The sequence below is a fragment of the Leptonychotes weddellii genome, chromosome 2 (assembly GCF_054177405.1).
Source record: "Leptonychotes weddellii isolate Sample4059 chromosome 2, ASM5417740v2, whole genome shotgun sequence".
Taxonomy (NCBI): domain Eukaryota; kingdom Metazoa; phylum Chordata; class Mammalia; order Carnivora; family Phocidae; genus Leptonychotes; species Leptonychotes weddellii.
In genome coordinates, this window is record NC_138370.1 from 150,496,444 (window position 1) to 150,520,222 (window position 23,779).

Below are 23,779 nucleotides of genomic sequence, written 5' to 3' on the forward strand. Positions count from 1 at the left end.
GGCATTATGGTTTTATCTTTATCATTAGAATGACCTCGTCCTTCTTTCCAGATAAACCTTTTCTGAAGCTTTTAATTGCTCTGCATCAGTCTTGTTTTATGAGGGAAATGGTCACACTGGGGATTTCTGAATCATCTTTTTTTTTTTAATAAGATTTTATTTATTTATTTGACAGAGAGAGACACAGTGAGAGAGGAAACACAAGCAGGGGGAGTGGGAGAGGGAAAAGCAGGCTTCCCACTGAGCAGGGAGCCCGATGCGGGGCTCGATCCCAGGACCCTGGGATCAGGACCTGAGCCGAAGGCAGAGGTTTAATGACTGAGCCACCCAGGTGCCCCCTGAATCATCTTTTAAATGTAAGGAAGTTTTGCTTAATTTCTTTCAGCTTGAGCATTCATGTGTAAGACCGTAATCACCAAATTTCCCCAGAGAGAGAGTTTCGACTTGTTCGATATGGTGGATCCCATAGTGATGGGAACTGAGTATGAGGGGTGGGTGGAGGATTTTCTCCCAGCCCACCCACTGCTGCTGGCCTGCCCTGGCATTTATGCTAGGCCACACATGGTTTCTGACTGCTGTAAGGCCTTAAGGAAGGCACCTTTTAATATTAATGTGGTGTGTTAAATACCATTTAAAAGTCTGTGTTTGTTTATCAATGTGGGTATGTTCACAACTGTCGGACGCGATGAGGAGAAATTTAACAATGTGGAAATGCACCTGTGAACCCAGCCCCAGCCTTAAGGTCACAACTGGAAATTTACAAGCCACAGACTATGTGGTGTCTTCTTTCCCCTGGATTGTCATTCTGATAAAAGAGCTATTTACCTGGAAATGGAGAGCAGTTATGCTGGTAAAGTGCTGCCTTTTGATAAGCACTTGTTTTTGAAGGAGGAGAGCCCAGAACTGCACCTCGGTGCTGCGTGGCTTTAATAGGGTTTTTAGAAAGGTTAACTTAATTCTGTGAATTTGTATTTCTCACTTCCTCTCTCAAACTGCACCCAGTGCAGTTTTAATCCGCCTCGGATGCAGCCAACATGATGGTTTAGGGCAGTTGGATGAGGGGAACGATCAAAATGACTCAGCTTTGGGAGCGTACTGACTGCTAACCCCATGTTAAGCATCGTACATAGATCATCTTTTGTAAAACCACCAACACACCCCTTTGAGGAAATGCTCCAGAGCGGGCCAAGGTTCAACAGCTAGTCATGGGGTCTGGATTAGAATCCAGGCCTCTTGCTCCAGATTCTTTCCTAGCCCAGCCCTCTGTCTTGCCCGCTCTTTAAAGTCGGTTAAATCTGTGCAAAGAACTTTAAATGGGAAGTTCTCCGTAGGATCAAAAACTGACTGTGATGGAACATTACATTCTAGGCCTGACATTCCTCGCCCTTGACCTTCCTGTTTTCCTTGATGCAAAAAAATCTAGGTCTAAGGGAGCAGATGATAAAAGGAGGAGATATAAAAATAGTTGAACACCTCTTTTATAGATAATGGCCTAGTTTGAAGTTTGGCTTTGAAAATTCACTCTTCTTTTTTTACTGTTTTGTCTTTCAGGACCATTTTTCTATCTCTCCACCTCTGGCTTTCCTCCCTTTTCCCCCTGCTAGCATCTTTCATACTCATCAACTCTCAAATGAAACTCTTCCCAGACTTGCTTGTGCTCGGCTCTACAGCACAAATCTGAGCTTCGGCCGCGCTAGGCTGTAGCAAGGCAGGGCAGAGAATTATTGTCTCCATTCATAATTAAAAACTGCATGCTTGCTGTTTTAGGGGACAATGTTTTATTTCCTTTTTAGCGAAGGGGTTAAGGATCCTTTACCCAAACCTTCTAGTTTAGGTAATCTCTCTCTCTATTTCTTTCTCTTCCTCTCTGTCTCTCTCTCATAACTATGATCAATATTCTAAATGACAGAATGACAGAAAAGGATAATATCACACTCTAGATCCTGAAGAAGGAGCTGTAAAATAAATACAAAGTAACATGTGAATCAAGATATCTGTGTTGACTTTTTGCTCTTGTATTCCTGCAAGTTGGCTTCACGCGCGTTTGTTTAGCGTTTGTCGGCAGACGGGAAAATGCTTCGTTCCTTAACCTGGTGCAGGGTGGCCTGCGTGTCGTGCATGCTTCCACACAGAGGCAGTGCTAGAATCTCAGTCCTGTCCTGAGTGATCCCCGGCTTCCAGACAGGACCGTAAACGGGTACACAGCCGTCTGTCCCTTAGATGAGACATTTGTAGAAACAACAACAATCGAAAACAGCTTTGGAAAATAAAAAACTGTTTTCCAAGTTTACCCGGGGCCTTCATTTGTAAGGAGAATGTAGACAGTGATGGGGGCCGGCTGTTAGAACTGAAAACCACACCACCGCCCTTGAGTTACAAGGAACACCTAAGATCAGGCATCTCGTCACTGCGCTCCTGGTATTGGCCCCTGAGGCCCCAGCCAAGAGGCCGTAGAGACCCAGAGTTAACTCTGTCTGGTGTGGCTGGGGAAGGATGCCTCATCTGACACATAGAGCTTTCATTGTGCCTGAGCACGTTCACCCTACTGCTCCTTACTTGGCAGAATGTGGCCGAGGAGTTAAAGAACACGTTCCCGGGAAGAAGGGATACATGACTCAGGGCAGAGCGCTCAACTAGTTGGTCACTTTAGAAACTCCTGTTGAAACGGACTGATACCCTTAGTCCACTGTGGCTCTCGAATTCTCTTCTTTCTTGGTTTATAAAACCTTGATAATGAGGTCCTTTTGAAATTGTGGTACTTGCATTTCTTTAGACTGAATTCTAGAAGAAATGGGGGATGGGGAAGGAAAACAGGGGGGTGGAATGTGATGGGGTGAGGAAAGATTACAATTCCTCTGTGTTTTTAAATATCCATGCAGGTGAATATGTGATCCGATGTTTACCTTCTGGAAAGCTTTACCTTTGTGTTTTCTCTTGCAGGGGTGACTTGATTTGAAGAGTTCTAAGACACTGAAGACTTACAAGATAAGAAGTTGCCTGGGGGATTTTTAAAAATTTTTATACAGTTTCTATTGCGGAGTCTGCAGACATGGGGATAAAAGCTAAAAGGGAATATTTGTGCTGTGTTGGATACAAAATTCAGTTTGCTTGGAAACAGGTTTTGGGTTAAAAAGTCTGATGGAAAATTTATTACATTTCCAGTGAAGAAAAGAGCTCATTTTTTCAATTTTCCCCAACCACCGTACCTCCCAATCCCCATTCCCTGGCCTTGGTACACCTTGCAGTTTTTCCAGCACGATCCCTCTGTGCACTGGAACTATTCGTGTGCACTCTGAGCTGATGCTCGGGGGTGTTGATGTGTGAGTGACTGTGAGTGCGCATGCATGCACGCGCACGTGCACGCATCCACATCTGTGCGCACACGCACCTCTGTTCTCCCAACCCGTAGGTCTCATTTTGCAACTGGTTGCAAGAAGATCCTCTTGCAGTTTAACTGTTACAGAAGATAAAGATGAAACTTCAGTGGGGGTGGAAGGTCCTTGCAGATAGTCTGGTCTAGCCCTGAATAATTGGTCATGGAGTCAGATGGAACCAGATGCCAGACTTTTGAATCTTGGACCAAGAAGTCAACATTAACTCGCCGCCACCATGCCACTCCTTGGTCACTGATAAAATATTGAGAGTATGTTTTTTTTAAACTTGCGCTAAGCAGTTCTTACTTTGTCCATTGAATAAAGGGGGACAGTAGTTTAAAATGACTAAAGTCAAAACAACAAAACGCCTGTTTTGACAACCCAAGGCCAAAACAAAACAAATACACCCAACTTCTGACATAAAATGGGCCTGTACCTTCCTCTGGCATGTTTTCCAAGGGCACTTCCTATTTCATATCCTGTAACCGAGGCTCATTATTGAAAAGATTCTGGAGGGTCGCATTTCCCCTGGAAGCCTGCAAAACCCCACTTTTATGTATTTATTTGTTTAGCTATACAGTGTACGAAACCCCCGCGAGAATCAGAGGCAGAGATAATGGCGAATTTCTGACCGGCGGGGGCGGGGGGCCAGGAGCGTCCAGTTACAGGTGCCCCCATGTCAGTGTGGGTGTGGTGCCTGGGGGCACTGATGTTATCTCAGAGAGAAAGAGCATCTTTCTCATTTCACCCCCAAAGAGGATTTCCATAAAAATGTCATTTCAAGTATTTACTGTCAGTTTACTCATTCCGTTCTGTTTCTGGCATCAAACCACAAATTTCCAACCTTTGAAATGAATGGTAGGTTCAATTGCACGTGAATTTTTTCTGACAACTGATAAGAGCTGTACATGCGATGTGTCCGTACATCTACACAGAGGACTAGGGGAATCGGTATGGAGAGAAATTCCGCTAAAGTCCAGAAAGGAGCAATAGAAGAATTTTGGGGTGTGTATTAGTGTAAATACTGTATGTGCAGTCTAGACCAATAGTTTTAGTTAAAAAAAAAAAAAAGGCATCATTTTTGGCTTGAAAAGTATAATGCCCTCAAATGGTGAGGGACAAAATGTAAGATATTCCTTCAGCTTTAATTATTTTTTAATTTTATTCAGGTCAGAGCACTTTTTTATAGTAATACAACAGGCAAGAGAATACTGAAAAATATTTAAAATTGTGTTTATACCAAGAGTACGTTTTAAATATTTTCTAATACTTGAGCAGTTTTTGTCTGGCTGGCTTCCAAACATGCCAAAAGTTAAGCATTCAGTGTTTTAACACATAAGCTTTTTACTAATAAGAATTCTTAAGTGTTCCCAAAGCAGCTGATGTTTACAGGGCTTGTGTTTTTCTTCCTTCTGTGGAAGGACTGGGGGTCCACAACCAACTTACTATACAAAACACTAATGATGGGCTGTCTTCTGGTAGAATGAGTGAGTTGGCTGCAACCTTGATGTAAAAATTTGTAAAGGAAATTTTTCACCATTTTGAGTGTCAATAGTATTTTTAACTGTCTGGTTTGTACTTTCACAACTTTTGTACTACCAAAGCAGAGTTAAAAATAAAAACGTTAAACACACTGTGCTGGTTTTTGAACGATTCACCCTGTTGGTGCCTTGTCTACTGAAAATGTGGTCGTGGTGGCACGATTCATATTGAGCCTCATGTTACCGTGCCTCATCTCTTAGGTCTGAATTGACCAGTGATCCCCACTGGATGTCAATCCCCACTTCCTCCCCCCTCCCCCCAGTAACACCACTCCCCACCTCCTGATAATTATTTTTAGAATTTGGAGATCACTTTGAATGTGCAGAAGAGTTACAGAATCGGTACAGAGAGTTTTTGTGTGCCCTTCACCTCAGTTCCCTTCGTGTTAACATCTCGCATCATGGCAGACCAACGATCGAAACTAAGAAATGAAGCCCCAGTACCATACTACCAGTTAAGCAAGCCGCCTCTTTGTTCGGATCCCACCCGTTGTGCTGATCATGACCTAGGATCGCCCACTGCAGTTAGTTGTCTGGTCTCTGAGCTGTGATGGTCCCTCCTCTTTTTCATGGGGTTCACGATCCCATGATTTACAGTGTAGCCTTCTGTAATTTTGTAGAATGCCCATCGGCTTCAGTCTGCCGGCTATTTCTCCTGATTCGATGGGGGATTTGTGTTATGGAAAGGATCCACAGAGGCGATGTGCCCTTCCCGTAACAGGGGAACGTGATGTCCATGCCTGTCACCAGTGATGTTACCCTTGATCATTTGGTCGAGGCCGTGGCCACCAGCTTTCACTTTGGTCTTTCCCTTTGCGGTGAACATTTGAGAGGAGATCCTTTGAGATTAGGCTAATATCCTGTTTCCGCTTAAGTTTTCACTTATTAATTTTACCATCTGTATTAGTTTCTTAGGGCTTATGTAACAAATTACCACCAACTGGTTGGCCCCCAACCACAGAAATGTATTCTTCCATGGTTTAGGAGGCCAGAAGGCTGCAATTGAGGTGTCTCCAGGGTTGATTCCTTCTGAAGCCCCCGAGGGAGAATGTGTTCCATGCCTCTCTCTGAGCTCCTGGCCGCTGCTGGCCGTCCTTGGCGTCCCTTGCTTTGTGGCCACTTCGCTCCCATCTCTGCCTGTCTTTCCATGGCTGTCTTTCCTGTGTTTGTGCCTTTGTCTGCTCTTCCCCTGAGGATGCTTCATTTTAACTTCATTACATTTGCACAGACCCCAATTTCAAATAAGATCCCATTCACAGGAACCAGGAGTCAGGACTTCAATACCTCTTTTTAGGGAACACAGTTGAACCCACAACACCATCCACTGGTGGATCTTGCCTCCAACAGTTATGACTGTGGTGGTGGTGGGGGGCGCTCTTTCAGGTTAGTGTCTGTGTCCTTTTGATAGGGCTCCATGCTCTTTATTCTCCCTTCCTCCCTCCCTCCCTTCCTCTCTTCATCTCTTCCTTTTTCTTTTACCCTTTGGCTCATTCTCACTTTGTGGAACTCAGGATGCTCCAGGCTCATCTTGTCATCTTGCATTTTTCTTGCCTCAGCCCTAGAACTGACCACTAACCAAGGAGCCTTTGTTCCTCTTTACTGTAGAATTGGGTTTAGAAACCAAGTTCAGGATAGTAGGTGTGCTCATGGAAGCAGGGACCTCACTGCTTCTAGGCTTCTATGCATATACACACACACACACACACACACACTACTACTACCCCGTGTGTATACACACTTCGTTCCTTTCTCTGTCTTTAGAACAAACCTGAGCTGGGACTGGTACTGACTGGAGTCTAGCTCCACAGAGCTCATTCTAAACCTACTGCGTTCCTCATTTATAACTTTGGTCTCCAGGGAGAAAACCTGGTTCTTACTGTCTAAAATATTTTTACGTAGTTCAATCCTAGCATACATATAAAGTTTGAATACAGAGCCCTGGGAGAAATAAATGTATCAACTAGAGCACGGTGTGTGCGTACAGTTCATTTAGTTGTTTCGCCTTACAGTAGCCAGCAAAAACCCTGGGTGCCCGGGGCTTAGGTCAGCTCCTTTGTTCCCCACCCCTCAGCGTGGTGATGTGATTCAGTTTTAACGAGGAGTCATTTGTCATTGTCTGCATGCCATCTTTCCTTTATGTCCCGGTTAGAATTTTCAAAATTTATACACAGCGAAGTTCACTCTGGTACCTCCTTGGATCTGGGTTTTAAATTTTCCTGGGATTTTGTTGTTGTTGCCTTGAAAATAAGATGATCAATAAGGGCTTATGTTAAGGAAGTGGAAAAGCTGACCCGATCATTTCAGTTCGTGAAAACCAAGAAATCCAGAATGTATGCAATAGGGAGAATGTCAGAAATTCCCCCCAAATTCCTCATTTTAGTCAGAAGGGGTCACTTGGCGTGATGGGGTTTATTCTTAATTGGTCAGTCTTTTTTTTTTTTTTTTTTAATTTATTTGAGAGAGAGCATGGTGAGGGGAGAGGCAGAAGGAAATAGAGAGAAACTGAAGCAGATTCTGTGCTGAGCGCGGAGCCTGACGCAGGACTCAAACCCACAAGCTTGAGACCATGACCCAAGCCGAAATCGAGTCACAGTCTTAACTGATTGAGCCACCCACGCACCCCTAATTGGGCAGCCTTTTGATCCTCTAGCACAAGTGCCCTGCAGAGTGGGTGGGGCCGAGTCACTTGGCTTTCATGTCTCTCTCAGCTTTTAGGGGAGCAATGAGCAGTGGACGTGTGCCTGCAGCTATTCTGTTCTACAGGGAGGCAGAGCACCACCCTTGCAACGTCAGCTTGAATAATTCTTTCAGCTCTCTCCCGGTCCGGACAGGTCCCGAGTGAATTTGCCGACTGTCCATGGCCTTGTATGCTCCTGCACTTCCTTCTCAACTCACTCTTGGTATCTTAGGCATCTTCCACCCTAATCTGGTATAACAAAAAGGTGAAGAACCCTTCCTTCTCTCCCACTGAGGACAGCAGAATGTTAGAGGCTAGGAAGTGGGGTCCCACGATTCAGTCCTGGTCAGCGAGGGCTTGGCTGTGGTCAAAGGGGACTGTTTTGCACCTGAGGTCCTTGCCAGTTTCTGGATCCTCTGACCCTTTTTTTGTCGGTGGAATAGGTTGTTTCTACCGAGGGCTTCCTTTGCACATTCATCTTCCCAGACCCGTTCTTCAGGACTGGTCTTAGATCTTCCCGGGGGCCCCTAACTGTCTCTCCAAAGACCTGAAAGGACGCCTGGGACTGCTTTGTCCCTGGCATTCTGGGCCAGCCCAGCTGGGCCACCCAGATCACCAGGTGTCCGGACCTGCTGGGTTTTCTGCCTTGCACAGAGCTGGCACTCGCCCCCTCTGCTGGCCGAATGGGAGAACTGCAGGGAGCGTGGCTTCTAGGGTCGTCTGTCGGTCTTTTTTCAGGGCCTGGCGGGCAGAAGGCGTTCATGATTATCTGCTGAATGAATGAATAAACAAAAGTCTACCTTTAAAAGCGAAAGACTATCATTAGCTCTTTTGTGGGCATAAAAGTGCAAGTTTGGGTCTTTCCTCACCCATTTCCTGACTCTGCCAATTTCTTTATTTTCTTTCTCATCAGAGACCAGTGTCGTACCCGGGAGCTCGTGTCCCCGCGAGTGTTAGCTTGCGTGCTGGTGGGAGTGACTTGAGTTCCATGCCCCGAGTCCCGTCATGGAAGTGATGTGACTTTGCTCTTGAGTTTGAATCCCGGCTCCACCACTCGGAAAGTGACCTAACCTTTCTGAGCCGCAAGGTCCTCATCTATAAGAGGACCTCTCACAGGGCTATTCAAGGGGTAGAAAAGCACGCAAGGTCGTGGTGCCTGCTGCCGTCTGCACGTCCGGCCCCGACTGAGGGCGCCGCCATGGTAAGCGGCCCCGCGCCGTGACTTGGTCAAGGCTCCGCGTGCCTGTGTCGCACCACAGCTGGCCAGCGAGGCCCGGGAAGTGGCCTGGCACCCAGCTTTGTGCAAGAGTGGCGCTGAGCCCGGGAGTGCGTTGCTCGGACGTGAACCACAGAGTCCAACGCCTCCCGGAAGAGCCACAGGCTGGGGAAGGGTCCAGGTTTTGAGGAGGCGGAAGCGCAGGGGGAGGAAAAAGATCTGAGGGGGAGGCGGCAGCGTGCGCAGGGGCGGCGGAGGCTCGATGAGGCCCGCACCTCTCCCTTCTGGGAAGGGGGCCTCCCTCTGAGAGCCGAGCCGTGGGCCTGGCTGCCCTGGCTGCCGCCGGGCTGGACCGAAGCGGGCCCGGGACACCTCTACCCGTGCCCTGGCCAAATGCAGCCCCTTTGCGATGTGCGCCCGCGGGCGCTGGAGGAAGTGGCCGAAGCTGTAGGCTGAGGGGCCGGGGGCGGCCATGTTCCCCGCCGTGTGGAAACCGGCGCGAGGGAAGGAAGAGACTTCCCAGCCGCGCCACGTTCACCTCCGCGGGGGGGAAGAGAGGCAGGCCTGGTGGCTTTCAGGCCCCAGGCTCCGTGGGCCCTGAGGACCGGCTGCCCTTCGGAGTTTTAGGAACGTGCCAAGGCCACTCCTCGTTTGTCTTCCCTCGTTTGCGTTGAGTTTCTGTGGCGACAACGACGGCCACAAAACCCCGGGGCTAATGCACTCGTTCACAGGAAGAGATGGAAGGGGAGTCACAGCCACGTGGGCACGCAGGCCCTGGCGTCGGGCCCCAGAGGCGCCTGGGAGCCGGGCGGCCGGCAGCACGCCGCGGCGTCCCCCCGGAAGCGCCCTTGCACGCCCGCCCCCCTTTTCTTGCTTTGGGATAACCTGCCAGAAGAGTACAGATTTGGCCTTTGGGCGCCTGCGGCCATCTGCGACCTTATCTTCTTGGGACGGCAGTCCTCCCACTCTGGAGTGAAGAGAGCGTGCCTTTTAGGGTGCTTGCGAGGGTTCCGTGCGCACGCGCGGCTCACGCGCTTAGCCCCGGGCCGGGTACCGGCAGCGCCCGCTCGGCCTCAGACGTGCCGGGTTCAGGTCCTTCTCAGGGAAATAGGCCATAGAACGAGGCAAGTGGCCGTTTGAGAGTCGGTTCTTGATGTTTCTGTCACGTTCGCTTTGCTTAACATTTGAAGATGAACTCGGGGTGGGGGCAGGGATTGGGGGTAGGAGGACCGGGGAGAAGAGGGGAGCTATAATATCTACTAGTCCCGACATTCTCTTGGCACCAGGTTAGATACCTTAAGCTAAATACCAGTCTCTGCGCTGATACTGAATGGCCGCGGGGGGTACAAAATAAGGACGAGAACAAGGTAATTGTTCCCTCTGTGTTTATTCAGGTTGTCATTTAATCTTATCACTCTCACGATAAGACATGAATGCCGTAGAGTCATCTCAATGAGTTTAAAAAGAACTTGATTTCGGGGCGCCTGGGTGGCTCAGTTGGTTAAGCATCCAGCTCTTGGTCTGGGCTCAGGTCATGATCTCAGGGTGGTGGTGTCAGCCCAGCATCGGGCTCCGCCCTCAGTGGGGAGTGTTTCTCTCCCTCCCTCTCCATCTGCCCCTCCTCCTGCTTGCATGTGTGCGTGCGCAAGCCCTCTCTCTCTTGAAAAAATAACTAAATAACTAAATAAATCTTAAAAAAAAAAAAAGAACTTGATTTCTTATTTGCAAGTGAATCTAGCTGAGAAATCACGGGTTAAATGTTCTTAGAATTGGGATGCCTGGGTGGCGCAGTTGGTTAAGAGTCTGGCTCTTGGTTTTGGCTCAGGTCACCATCTCATGGGTCATGGGATTGAGCTCCCAGTGGGGCTCCGGGCTCAGTGTGCAGTCTGCTTGGGTTTTTGTCTCTCACTCTCCCTCTGCTCCTCCCGCTGTGTGCTCGCTCTCTCAAATAAATCAATAAATAAATCTTTAAAAAAATGTTTTTGGAATCATAACACAATACCCAAATCACAAAATTTATGGGTTTATTACGAATGAATATCTTAATGTTGACCAAATCAAACAAAAACCAAACCAAACCAATCCTCTATTGAAATAACAAACTGAACCTACCAAACGTCCCAGGGTTTCTGTCTTGCCTTAAATGCATTTTATTTTATAAAAACTTACTTGGGGCAATGAAAGATAAAAGAAATAGGTCAGTTTTAATGCCATAACTATTCACCTCAAACACAGTATGACTTAAATTTGTAATGAAGCATAAATTACTGTGTCCTAATGCGGAAAATAATGAAAATAAAGAATAATCCTAAGAGTAAGAAATACACTAAATTTGAAGTGCCTCCACACTGCATTTTTGAGATGATTGTTAATGATGTAGGTAGAAAAGGATTCACTCAGTTTGGAAATGATTTAAAATTATTAGAAGTGGTTGGGGCAGCTGCCTGGCTCAGGCGGTAGAGCATGCAACTCTTGATGTTGGGGCTGTAAGTTCAAGCTCCACGTTGGGTGTAAAGGTGACTTAAAAAATAAAATCCTAAAAAAAACCCGTGGCTCAGGAGGCTTAGTGGTCATAGCAGTCGAAGTGTTGAGTGTTACTCATACAGAAAAGGTGGTCCGGTGGGAGATGACACTCACTGGGTAGTAAAATCACATTTAACATATAGTATTCATCTAGTGCTGGGTATGTGCGAAGCACTTTTTCTCACGTAGGTCTCATCACAGCCCAGAGGGAGGCATAGCCTTCACTTCCACTGTCCTGAAGCCAAACTGAGGAAAGGAACCTCCACATACATTGTACTGGCTGTTCCTGTGACATGTATGCCCATGGGTCCACCTCACACTTTGTAGGATAAGAAATTTATGGCCCTATTATGATCATTTAAAAACACAAGTATCATTGATAAGAGACAGAGACTTTTTTTTTAGGCCTTGACTAATTTTTCGATGCTTTGCTAAAATCTTCCTCAGAACCAGAAAATAACCTGTCTTTCCCAATTGACAATACATATAATTTTACTTTTCTGAAATTGCATTGTATTTCTCTCCACCATTTTAAAGTTCCCTCAAGTTTCAGGTCTCAGATTCACTTGATTGCTGTGATTGATGTGTTCCTTAAAATAATGGAGACCAAATGCTTTCTTTTCTTAGAAATTTCACATTTTGATTCGGCCATTTTTTCATTTGATGGCGACATGGTTGTCTCCACGGGGAAGCTGTATTATGTAGTCCTTAAAAAGGACCAGTTTGTTGTTCAGTCTGTGTGACCATGGATGAATTATATAGCTTTTTGAGCCTCCATTTCCCCATCTGTGAAATGGGGATAATCATACCTCCAACTCATGGGGTCATGGTGGGACTTAGATGATGCATATGCACAACTTAGACTGTATGAAATGCATAACAAATGGTGGTTTTGAAAAAAGCTATATTTGCACCTATAAGAAACCCAAACCCATAACTTGATGGCTCCCATAAATTATCACTGAATAAGATTTCTATATCAATAATTGTATTGTTTGGCAAATTATTATGAAATGGTTTCTTTGCTGATAAATTTTTCTGGTTAGGAATTTTTCCCTCTATAATAAATTTTAAATACCGTAACAGTCCTTGGCTTGTCTCCTGGCTAATGGCTGATGTCATGAAAATCTGAGAGCCTATGATCTTATGGCTTTGTAAGTGGGTAATTTAAAACTTTTGGTTCCTTTCTAAGCGTCGATATTTAAGACCGGGAAAGAACGTTCGTTAATGGGGAGAGACCATTAGCCCTCTTTGACCTATGAAATTGTCCTTTTTTATATGAGTACCAAGGTTTATATGCACCATTGTCTGTAGCTTTGACTATTCTGGAAAGGATGAGTAGGATCTGGAAATGAAATTATTTTTGTGATTTTTTTTTAAAGTTGGTGACTGACATCAAGAGAAAATGTTATGGTTTTGCTTTCAAAATAGCTAGATCCCGACTAAACAAATACTCCCATCGGCCTATCTCCCAACTGTCTTGTGCAGATTGGTTGGGAATGTATAGTTTTGATAAGGGAGATGAGTAAAATTCTGTTTATCTTGTGGTCTCTAGGTCATGTTTTACTCCAGTTTTGTATTAACTACTCCAAAATCCTTAAAAGCAGAAAATACAGAAGTTTCCTAAAAATCAGGTTCAAAGGATGAGGATGAGTGGTATTGGGGTGTACGTTTTCACATTTGCTTGTGTACGGCTAAGTGTGCATTCTAAGTGTATATGGCTCACATATATGTTGTCAAAAATACTACTTCAGTTTTGTCTATTTACAAAGTGCTTTTATAGATAGTTCATTTGAGCTTCTAAATCAGTGGTTTTCAAAGTAGGTTTCACAGAACCAAGGGGTATGGGAAGAAAGTGTTAAAACTTTGATATTTAAGTGTTAATCCATCTTAATATTGCTTTGTCGGGTATATTGACATAGTTCAAGAGGTACGTTTAATTGTAATTGTAAGTGTGCTTCTATTAGGGATAAGAGCACACACTTTTTTTTATTGGTAACTGCTGCAAGATCAGGAAGATGTGGCAATTCCTAGTCTATAATCTTGGTGTCTCTCCATGTGTGGCTGGAGAATTACCCACATCAACCATGCAGATGCCAGGTCCCCGCCCAAGACCTATGGAACCCGAATCTCTGGGAGGTGAGGCCCAGAAATCTGCTGTTTGGAAACAAGCACCCTGAAATTTGAGAATATCTGCTTTCAGCTTAGGGGGTAGGAAGGATCCCCGTTTTACAGGTGGGGAAAGTGAGGGTCAGGAAAGTTAAGAAATGTAAACTCAAGGTCACACAGTGAGCAAGAAGCACAGACTGATTCCACCCCCATTTCTTCAGATTACAGAGGGGTGTGTGTGTGTGTGTGTGTGTGAGTGCTTGGCACGTGCCATGTCCTCATAACCCCTGAGACCTGGAGCTCGGGATGCATGGCTACAGAGCCAACCTCCGGGGGACATCTGAGTCTTGTTACACAAACACACATCCTTCCTTTCTTACTCCCTCAGGATTTTAAAGATTGAGTTCAAAATGAGAGAAAAATGTGGTCAGCCAAGTTTCCCATTGCTTGGTCCCAAACTTTGGTTTTCTTGAGGGTTTTGTCTCAATTGGAGATTAAGCTCCTCGGAGTCCCGTGGTCTCAGTCTAGAGACCAAACCTTCACCGAGTCCTCGAATTCTACTCTCTGACCCCTTTCCATGGACCACTGTAAAGCACCATTGCTCAAACAGAGCAGGGCAGTCCGGGAGTGAAAATCATGAATAATAGATGTAATTTCTTTTCTCTTGGATTCACGTAGACTTGTGCTTCTGTGGCCCTGCATTTATACCTTGATGGCCACATACCACGATCTCCCAATGAGCATCCAGAATCTCCGCTGCCGGAGGTGTCCTAACTGTACTGTGGGGAGCTGTTCCTCATTCCCTCAACAAATGATGGATTGAGTTCCCGCCTCGTGCCCTACGCTATCCTAGATGGAGGCACAAGGCACTGGTTTGTTACAGTTGCTTTAGCTGAAAACCACGGCTAGTAGTCGACTGCAGCCGACTGATTTAATGTGGCAGGTAAGAATCATCCATAATCAGCGTATTTGATAGGGGTGTCTACAGTGTTGTTTCTTCAAGTGGCCGAGGGTGCTTTGAAGGTCAGATGGCTTATAGCCGTCTACTATAACCTCCTGCATCGGAGGAACTTACCAATTTAGTAAATCAATGTGCAACTTATTTTTTCCACACATTAACAGGGAAAGCGCTTACCGGGAGAAACAAATGTTAGCTTGTCTCTGTTTAATTATCACCAGTTCCAAAATAGAGGGTTTGAAAATAACTGAGGTTTACTCTGGAGTTTAAAACAAAAACAAAAACAAAAACCCCCCAGAAAGCAAGGATTTCCACATTTTCATCATAAAGTTCACGTCCAAGACTGGAGGCCTCACTCCTGTGACCTCACAGAGACAAAACGAAGGACGTCAGATCTTTGCTCACATGCTTGGATTCTGTGGCCCCTTCATTCTTCCGAGGGCCTCCTGCTTGGAAATACTGATGGAAGACTCAGGAAGAGAGAGAGTGATCCTTTGGGTCAGAGGCAGAGTGAAGCAGACAGGGAGAAACAGTGACTGGCCAGCAGTTACTAAGTATGGACAAAATGGGCGTGTGCTAAGCAGCCTCAAATTCTCTTTGTGCCTTTAAACATCTGGTTTGACAGTTACAACAATTTGCTACTCTCTGCCTTGGAAACCAGAGAAAAACATTTACTTTTCTATTTACATGATGGTTCAGCTTGCCCCAGTAAAAAATGTATACATACGCGCACACACATGCACACAATATAGAAATAATTTTATATCAAAATCAAGATTTAATGTGGTAAATAGCCACATGACACGATTTGCTTAGATCATGAAAGACCAGGATGTCCCCTCCTAATCAAAGCCAGTGACTTCCATTCAGAGTGCATCTGTGCTTTCAAGTTGTCCAGAATATTTTAAAAGTTCACTATTGCCAATCATCACTTTTCTGATAGGGGGTGGCACTAGGCTATAGAAAGACACTCCACAGACTAGGATGCTTAGTCAGTTGCTAGACAACCTGGTGGATAAAGCTAAAATCTGACATTTCTTTTCAATCTGAAGATTCGGACATCCTTTGGTAGAGCCTGGATATGGGGGTAGACAAAAGGCGTCATGACAGCTTAAAAAAAACAAACAGACGCTCAAAAATCTTGGTCATCTGCTAACCTTTCTGAAGCAGTTATCTGCACAAAAAGAATCTTTAAAACTTAGGAGAACTGTTAACATGGTGAAGTATCCGCAGCGGTCTCAAAATGGGAAATTATGTACAGGTGCCAAGCAAAGAGACCTGTCTGCACTAACTCCTCACCTTACCTTACCCCTTTTCTGTCTGAATTTTCTTCTTTCATCCTTCTGTTGTAGAGACGGCCACGGGAAGTCGGGATACCTTGTAGCTGTCCAGTCCTCCTTCCACTGGACCAAAAGTTCAATCCCTTTCTGTTACACCAAGTGTGAGTACAATCCTTCAACCTCTTGCAAACTGGCTCTCTCCCAGGCTCTTGTGTTCTGAGGCCCTGGCGTACCAGACACAGCAAGCTGACCACCTCAACACTCAATGTCTATTCTCCCTCTTCTTGGTAAGCGAATCCTGAATTCAAATGGAAAATCCAGACAGAGAAATAAGTTTTCTTAGCCTTTCTTGCATCTAAATGTGACCGCGTGACTAGATGTTGACCAAGGAGGTATAAATGGAAGGGAGGGAGATTCCTTCCTTCTTTTCCCTGCATGGAAAGCAAATGTAATGACTGGAATACACAGTAATCTTGAGAAGGAAGCCAAGATGAGAGGAGCATGGGTCCCTGATAGGATGGAACTCTTACCACCCTGGACTGCTAACTCTGGACTTCTTCTAATACTTCTTCTCAATACATCTCTATTTTTATATAAGCCATGTATCACATGCAGCTGAACCTAATCCCAACAGATACACTTTGGGAAACTCTTGAAGGGACCACTCTCAAATAGGAAGCATTCCGTGTACTAAGTACAATAGCAAATCCTCCGATTATGCAATTAACAATGACAACAGCTTATATCTTCAGCGCTCGGTGTGACCTTATATGTGGAGCTTGCGTGTCACCAAACAAACCCAGGGTAATGTATGTCTGGTAAGCATTTGTAAGGGTGCCATCCTTAAAGATGCTGGGAAGCTCAGAAATCACCTTTTTATTTAAATGATCACCAAAGTGCAGCGATGACATTGACATTGTTAGAGTTTTCAGTTGTGAGGACATAAAGCCATTCTTCAAGGATTTGTTGTTAACTGGTAAGACTTAGCATTTTATTGCGTGCCTACTGTGTGCCAGGCACTGTGATAAATACTTGCATAATCTTATTCAATCTTTATAAATACATACTATTATTCTCACTTAACGGATGGGCAGATAGAAGGGAAAAATTATTTGCCCGAGGTCGTGTGGCAAAGCTGGATATCAAACCAAGGTCAGCCAGGTTTCAGAGCCTGTGTTATGAAATGCCATATGAGAGCATCTCCCATGTTCATATTTTTCCAGAGAGACTTGACCATCCTCTAAATTCTCCACTGAGTCACGTCAGAATGGCAGTTCTTGCTTTTATAAATCAGAGGGCTGGCATCCAGAGAGGGCTGTGGCTCATCCTTAGGTAAGATCGGAGTACGTGGTGTCATGAGTTTGAACGGCAGGGACAAACAGCCAAAGCCATTCTCAGCAAATGGACTGGTTCTCCTCACCTGTAACTCAGTAGTGCAGCTCTCGAAATGGAAAGAAACATCAAGGCTTACTGACACTCAGTCTGGGAAATGAGAACCACCTTTGAGTTACAACAGACAGACACATATGTTGTTATATTTTAATCAGAATCGACATTAAGTGGCATAAAACATCTATCTCTTCGCTCTTCCCAATCTCATGAACTTAAAACTCAAATACAACACAAGCAGTTTTCAGAATTATTTTGGCGGCCTCCCCAGTCCCAAAGGAGATTAAAAAGTAATAATGTAAAAAAGTTAAGGTCAAGGTGTCCTAATATCACAGCTAATGACTAACCATTTGCTTACTGGTGGCTTCTGCTCCACCCTGAAGCCTGCTGAGTTTAACTCCATGTCAAACAAGTGGTTAGTGATTAGTTCCCTGGGTGACTGTCCCTGAAGGCAAGCCATGCTCTGGGGACACACTAGGCACTTTCAGTGGGGGGTAGCTACTTCTTCCAGGTTGGGTACAATGTCTGGCTCTCAAAAGCAAGACAACGAATTTACAAACAGAATGTTCTGTGATTCTGTGCCCTTGGTGGTGGTGGGAGGGGTGGGGATTAAGCGCTGGGATTTCAGAGCATTCTCGAGCACATCTGTCCCAGATGTTCTGGAGGGAGATGTGGGTCGACGCGCAGGCTGTTTGATTCCCGCATGTGCCGTGGGCACCTGCACTCTGATTTTTAATCTGGCGCCCTGAGTGATCGCCCGTTGACACAGTGGTGCTGTCCATACTTAACAACAAGCGGCCTGGTGCGGGCCCCCGCGATCATCAGCGCGGATGCTGACGCAAACCACCTGTAAGGCTGCGGGGGGCGCAGGCTGCGGGGCACCAGCTCCGACCACGGAGCATGCGTACCCCACGTGCGCGCAGCCACACCTGCTCAGGGCCCTAATCTGCCTCATCCACGTCTTCTCCAGCGGTAGCTGCTTCTAAGGCTGCGAGGGCTTCGGCCACGGCCGCATCCTCGTCCTCCGCGTCCCTACCCGGCTCTCCCGCGGAGCCAGGTGCATCCTCCCACCCGGTTCTCCAATCGACCACGGGCGCGGCCTGAGCAGCATCCTCTGCTTCAAAGTAGACACTTAGGTCTCCTGTCGCCACGGCCTCGCTTAACGAATCCCAACTTCTCTTCAAGGGGAAGGGCATGTTCGAACCGTGCTCCCCCACCCTGGGGGAAATTCCCGCCGGGGCTTCGTCGTCAGTCTGGCTCTTGGAAAGACAGTCCTTTTCTTCCGGATCAGCTTTGTCTACCGTGGAGCCCCGAAGGCGAGGGTAATCCGGGGCCGGTATCTGGAGGTCATGGTCTTGTACTTGCAAGGCAGGACCTTCTGCCCTGGAAGAAGCTCTGGAGTCCCCATTTCGGACGAGCTGGGTCTCTTGCGAGGCCGGCAGCACACCGTCCTGTTGTCCTTCCGGGAAGGGTTGAGTTGGGGCGACGCCTTGCGCGGTCCTGACGCAGGAGCCCCTGTCTCCCCGGTGGGGCCCATGAACCCCAGTGGGCTGCAGGGGGGCGGGGGCGGGGCCAATGCCATTGATGGCACCGCCAGCCCTGTCCGCACAGTATCCCCCCGCCGTGTCCCCCTGAGGAGGCGGTCCTGGGGGAGGCCAGTGGGGCTCCTGCCCGCCGCAGGCTCTGCCTCTGCTGGCCGTCCTCTTCAGGCCCTCGCTCTGCAGCTCGTTTTTGTGCACGAGGACTTGGCCACTCTGTTTGCCTTTCAGTTTACCCGCGTCACCTTCATCCACCTTGTAGCTGTTCACCTCGTTGACATAGCCAGGGGAGGGCACTTGAACCGGATCAAAGAGATAGCTGGGGGTGACAAGGATGAGGGTCAGGCTAAACACGAATTCACTTTATTCGTTACTACCTTTATGAATAACTAGCTTCCATCACTAATATTTTCTCCTGCAGGCTCTGCCTCCTCCTACTATTCCTGTTAATTTCTGTGATTATTCCGTTAAGCCTATATGTGTGTCTAAACCAATTAGATAGAGTTGGGGTAAAGGAATAGAGCCTAAGAAGAGATCCAAGAGAGAAACAAAGTAAAGTACAAAGTGATTCATGGAGTTTAAAAGCAACCAAACAGGGAAATAAAACAAATGTCCAATAACAGGGGACTAAGTGGTTAAGCACATCCCCTTAATGGAATATCGTGCAGTCGTTAAAACAATAAATATGAAGTCTGGACTAACATGAATGATACTTCTAATATTTATTATGATAAATGTTTTTTGAATAAAGCCTACCATCACATTGTGATTACAATGGAATAGAACTGGTACACACATACATATGACTAAATGGATACAGCCATATAGCTACAGATGTAGAACTAGAATAATAAAAAGTGTTATTTGCGAAGGAAGCAAATTAGTCAGGTTTTAGTTTGTGTAGAATTCTATTCATGGGATCCAAATTATTCTGAAATAGAATCTGGACAAAATTAAAAACACGTATGTGATGGGCGTGGTTTATTTTCAGCGACACCCTGTCGGGCATCATCTCTGAAACCCAAGCTTTTCTTTGTGCTGAAGCTCTCTGGGGAACTGGAGAGTCAACTAAACCAAATCTGCTCTCAGAGCATTATGTCGTTCCCAACGTGCTCTGAGCGGTGAGCAAAACAAGTTTAAAAATCTAGGCCACATGTCCTCTTAAATGATATCAAAGCAGTTCCAAACTCATAATTTCTTAGCAATGCTGGTCATGCCCCAAGAGGGATAAATGCACGAAATCCATGCATGGTCTTTAGAAGGGCCCCCACGGGAATCCCAGATTCCTCCACTCAGAGGTTATTTTTTCAACATTACCTTTGTATCATTTTACAGCACCTGCACCCCATCTGGATTGTTTTTTGTTACCATCTGGAAAAGAAAGTTAAAAAGGAGAGAACACAGTGAATGACACGTGAATAGAAATTATGTTTGCTTTGTCTTCCTTAGATACTCCAAGTTCATCGAGTCACAATTTTTGGCAAAAGGACAACACGCGCGTCAGGGAGGCCATGGTTCCTGGGAACCCCTTCCCTTATACCAAATCGCGAATTCAGAGCTCTCAAACATCCACTCACACCGGTCTCTGCCAGGCCCTTTCGCCCACCCTGGGAGGTACCTGTGTCATCTCCATGCGGCGAAAGAGTTAACACAGGCTGAAGAATGCAAGGGGGAGAAAGGTGGGATTGAAAAGGATCTGTGCCATTTCCTAGCTCATCGCCTTGTGCTGGGGCCGCGGGAACCCAACCAGGGTGCAGCCACCGTGCCGCAGCGGGAGGTGTAGGAGAGAAGAGAGGACCCCTTACCAGGGGATTAGCTACTCAAGTGTTAAAGGACATCTGGCTACGGTGGCTGACCTGCGTGTTCCACAGTAGACACCCAAGGAGGTCACAGCTGCAGTCATCAGGCCACGCTTACCCGGGACTAAACTGCACCTGTTCTGCCTTTCCCATGACTGGGCCACACCTGGCTCCGGGCCAAGGGCTCCACGCTCTTCCAGCTCAAGGACGGGCCCCTGGGGCCTCCTGGCAGCGGGTGGGTTCAGCTCTGTGCTGCTTTTATCTCCCACCTGCCCCTTTCCAAGTTTCGTGTTTCCTCTGACTCAAATCTTCCCTCCATGTAGAGCTGATCGTGTTGTTCGGATCTTTCCTCTGAAGAGCTGAAACGCTGGCGTGGAAGAACCTCTAAATCACTTCCCATTTCTAAAATCTACACCCTTTAAAAAGACAGGCCAATAACAGAATCCACAGCCCCGGTCTCTCCGTCCCTGTAAGATGTGCGCGCTAGAAGAGGGAGAGATCATTCATCATTGGCCGCGTCGCTGCCTCCCCCGGCCCCTCTTCTGTCTTCTTTCAGTTGTGGCTGAATTCCCAGGATGCCCTTCACAACTGCTTCACAAGCCTTTACTCACACGAAAAATGACCAGTGCTCTCTCGTTTTTTTTTTTTTTTAGTAATCTCTACCCCCCCAACGTGGGGCTCAAACTCACAACCCCAAGATCTAGAGTTACATGCTCTTCGACTGAGCCAGCCAGGCGCCCCATGACTGGTGCTCTTTAAAAGGTTATAGACGGGTAGGTTACGGGGCCTATGTAATCCACAAATAACCTCTTATGGAGTGCTGAAAAATGGCCCCCCAAAGATATCCCCATCCCAATCTCTGGAACTTGTGAATGTTACTGCTTATGACCAAAAAACAAACAAACAACAACAACACACAAAAAACCCAAAGTCTTGGGGCGCCTGGGTGGTTCAGTTGTTAAGTGTCTGCCTTTGGCTCAGGTCATGATCCCAGGATCCTGGGTTCGAGCCCCACGTTGGGCTCCCTGCTCAGCGGGGAGCCTGCTTCTCCCTCTCCCACTCCCCCTGCTTGTGTTCCCTCTCTCGCTGTGTCTCTCTCTGTCAAATAAATAAATAAAATCTTTAAAAAAAAAAACCACCAAAGTCTTTGCAGATGTGATCGTAGATTGGAGTTGGGGAGATTTACTTGGATTACAGGGTTCGAAGCCCAGCTTCTGAGTGGCTGTATGACTTTAGGCCTCAGCTATTCCATCTGTAAATGGAACTAATGATATGTCTACCATAAGGAATTGTTGGCGATTATATGAGTTAATATTCATAAGAAGCACATACTTATTACTCGGACCTGTTTGGACACAGCATGTTAAAAAAAAAAAAAAAAGGGATGGAGGCCTTGCACCGAAGAAAGATAAAATCTAGTTGCCACCACACACACAGAAACAAACGCATTTACAACACCAAGTAATACTTGCTTTCTGGAATAAGGGCCAAATGGTATACTTCTATCAACTGTGGCACCGACTGAAAGATAGAAGCCCCAAGTGCCACAGAAGTTCCTCGGAGGGAGAGATCATTGGGAGCTTAGCCAGTAGTTTGCGTGTACAAGCATTTCCTTCTTCAAAGCCCTCTCAATTAAATGACTCCGCTTCCAGAACCTGGAATTTTGTTCCCAGCCTCTGCTTCCACTTATGCCTATTTTCTGCTAATAATTCATAAATCAGCTGGACAAACAGGATAGATAACAAATACCACATGTACCTCCTCCCCTCCATCAGCCCTGCTCCCCCCTTTCTCCCCGCTCCCCCACCCTGCTCTAAAACTCTGCCCCCCTCTGCCTACTTGCAGTACTTTTATTTATCTTGGACTCCGTTTAAAAACACAATCAGTCAGGAGGATAGGTGGCAAAAAAGAAAAAAAAAAGTCAAAAAAAAAAAAAGGAGAAACCAGGCTTAGAAGTTTTTGAGAGAGGGCAGACTGTGGGTCATCATCATGTCATTGAAGCCATCGTAAAATATTAATCGTTGTAAAAATATCAGGAAGGTCAATTTGGGGATGGGGAGCTCAAGAGGTGCAGGAGGGGAAGGTTTTCAGGAAGGAAGGAGGGAAGGGAGAGAGAGCAAAGAAGGGAGGAGGTGAGCAAGGGGCAGGCCTTGAGCCACACCTTGGGTGATCAGGTCTCAGGCTGACCAAGGTCAACCGTGGGGAAGCCTGGCCCGGCTGCCGGCCCCACCCTCTGGGGCTGGGGCTGGGCCTGGGGCCTGGGGGCCACGGGCACTGAAATGCAACACTGCTGAGATTGAAGAGGCCAGCTCGAGAGCCACCTCGTCCTTGTTTAAGAATTTACAAGCCACCTGGGGCTTTGAGGTGCCCTTCCTCCTCCCCCAGGAAAACCACAGGATCTATTTTTCTTCCAAAGCCACAGAATGTGAAGGATGTTTTGATGGCTTTCCCCTTTCAAGAACAGGTTTCTAGCTTGGCTTCTCCCCCGACGGCTGGCCTTTGGGGCACACCACATGGGTTTCCTCCGGACCTGGTTTCCTACCTGAGGGCCATGCTCCGAGCCTCTCCGGCCCGCGGACACAGCCTCTTCCTGGTCAGGGCTCAGCCTTCTCTCACCTGCCCAGGGCTCTCCCTCCCCGGCAGCATTCCTTCCCTCACTGAGGCAACTCCCGCGTCCAAGGCTGTGTGACCACTGACGGAAAGGGTGGGGACTAGTGTATTTACACCCAACCCCTGCTTGCCCCTATCTACAACTGTCTTCTTTCTGTTAAGATTCCTAGTAACAAATCCAATTGATTTCTCTTTTCCTATGTCCTTGCCGCACCCACATCTTGCTTTGAGCGAGGAGCTCTCCCATGTCCAGGATCGAAAAGGGAATATTCCTTGCCTGGTGTGACACATGGAAATGGGGGGCGAGGGGCGGGGCGGGGGGCAGAATACATGCTCGTCTGAAATAAAACTGAGTTCAAAATAGGCAGTCTACCTGCTTTCTCTCAGCGCCCCCCCAACCTCCCTTGACAAGGGCTAGCTTGAAGGCGAGAACTCAGTTGTCAGGGGCCTTTCATTACTTAGCAGAATCGGAATTTGCTTTCTCTTTGGAATATAAAAAAGCAACAGAGAAGCAAAGGGCAAATCCTTTGCAACCATCAGCTTGTTGCACAGGGGAAAAGCAAATACCATTAGGATGGGATGTCCACCCACCACAGGTGACTGGCCACTCCTGGAGTCCTATGTTGGGGGTTGACTCTGCCCTGTGTTTTGTGTTGAAGTTAAACAGTCCTGTGTTTGAGGATGGACATGCTAACACTCCGTCAGTTACTAGTCAAGTCTCCTTGCTGGAAAATCCTGTTCCACAGCGGGAGGGGGCGGTTGGGG

At 46.7% G+C, this 23,779-nt stretch overlaps 2 protein-coding genes across 11 annotated transcripts in view; one reads left to right on the forward strand and one right to left on the reverse strand.

The window, feature by feature from the left end:
* Nucleotides 1–5,007, forward strand: part of RELL1 (RELT like 1) — a 63,141-nt gene extending 58,134 nt beyond the window's left edge. For both annotated transcript variants that reach the window (XM_006731250.3, XM_081812489.1), the window contains one exon: nucleotides 2,941–5,007. The gene's annotated coding sequence lies outside the window, so the exon portion shown is untranslated. The remainder of the gene's footprint in view (nucleotides 1–2,940) is intronic.
* A 10,135-nt stretch (nucleotides 5,008–15,142) lies between these two features.
* PGCKA1 (PDCD10 and GCKIII kinases associated 1) overlaps nucleotides 15,143–23,779 on the reverse strand; it is a 78,434-nt gene continuing 69,797 nt past the window's right edge. For all 9 annotated transcript variants that reach the window (XM_081812496.1, XM_081812490.1, XM_081812495.1 and 6 more), the window contains 2 exons: nucleotides 19,923–19,976; nucleotides 15,143–18,924 (listed from right to left, as the gene is read on the reverse strand). In XM_081812496.1, coding sequence (XP_081668622.1) covers nucleotides 18,009–18,924; nucleotides 19,923–19,954 — 948 coding nt within the window. In that variant the 5' untranslated portion in view covers nucleotides 19,955–19,976 and the 3' untranslated portion in view covers nucleotides 15,143–18,008. The remainder of the gene's footprint in view (nucleotides 18,925–19,922; nucleotides 19,977–23,779) is intronic.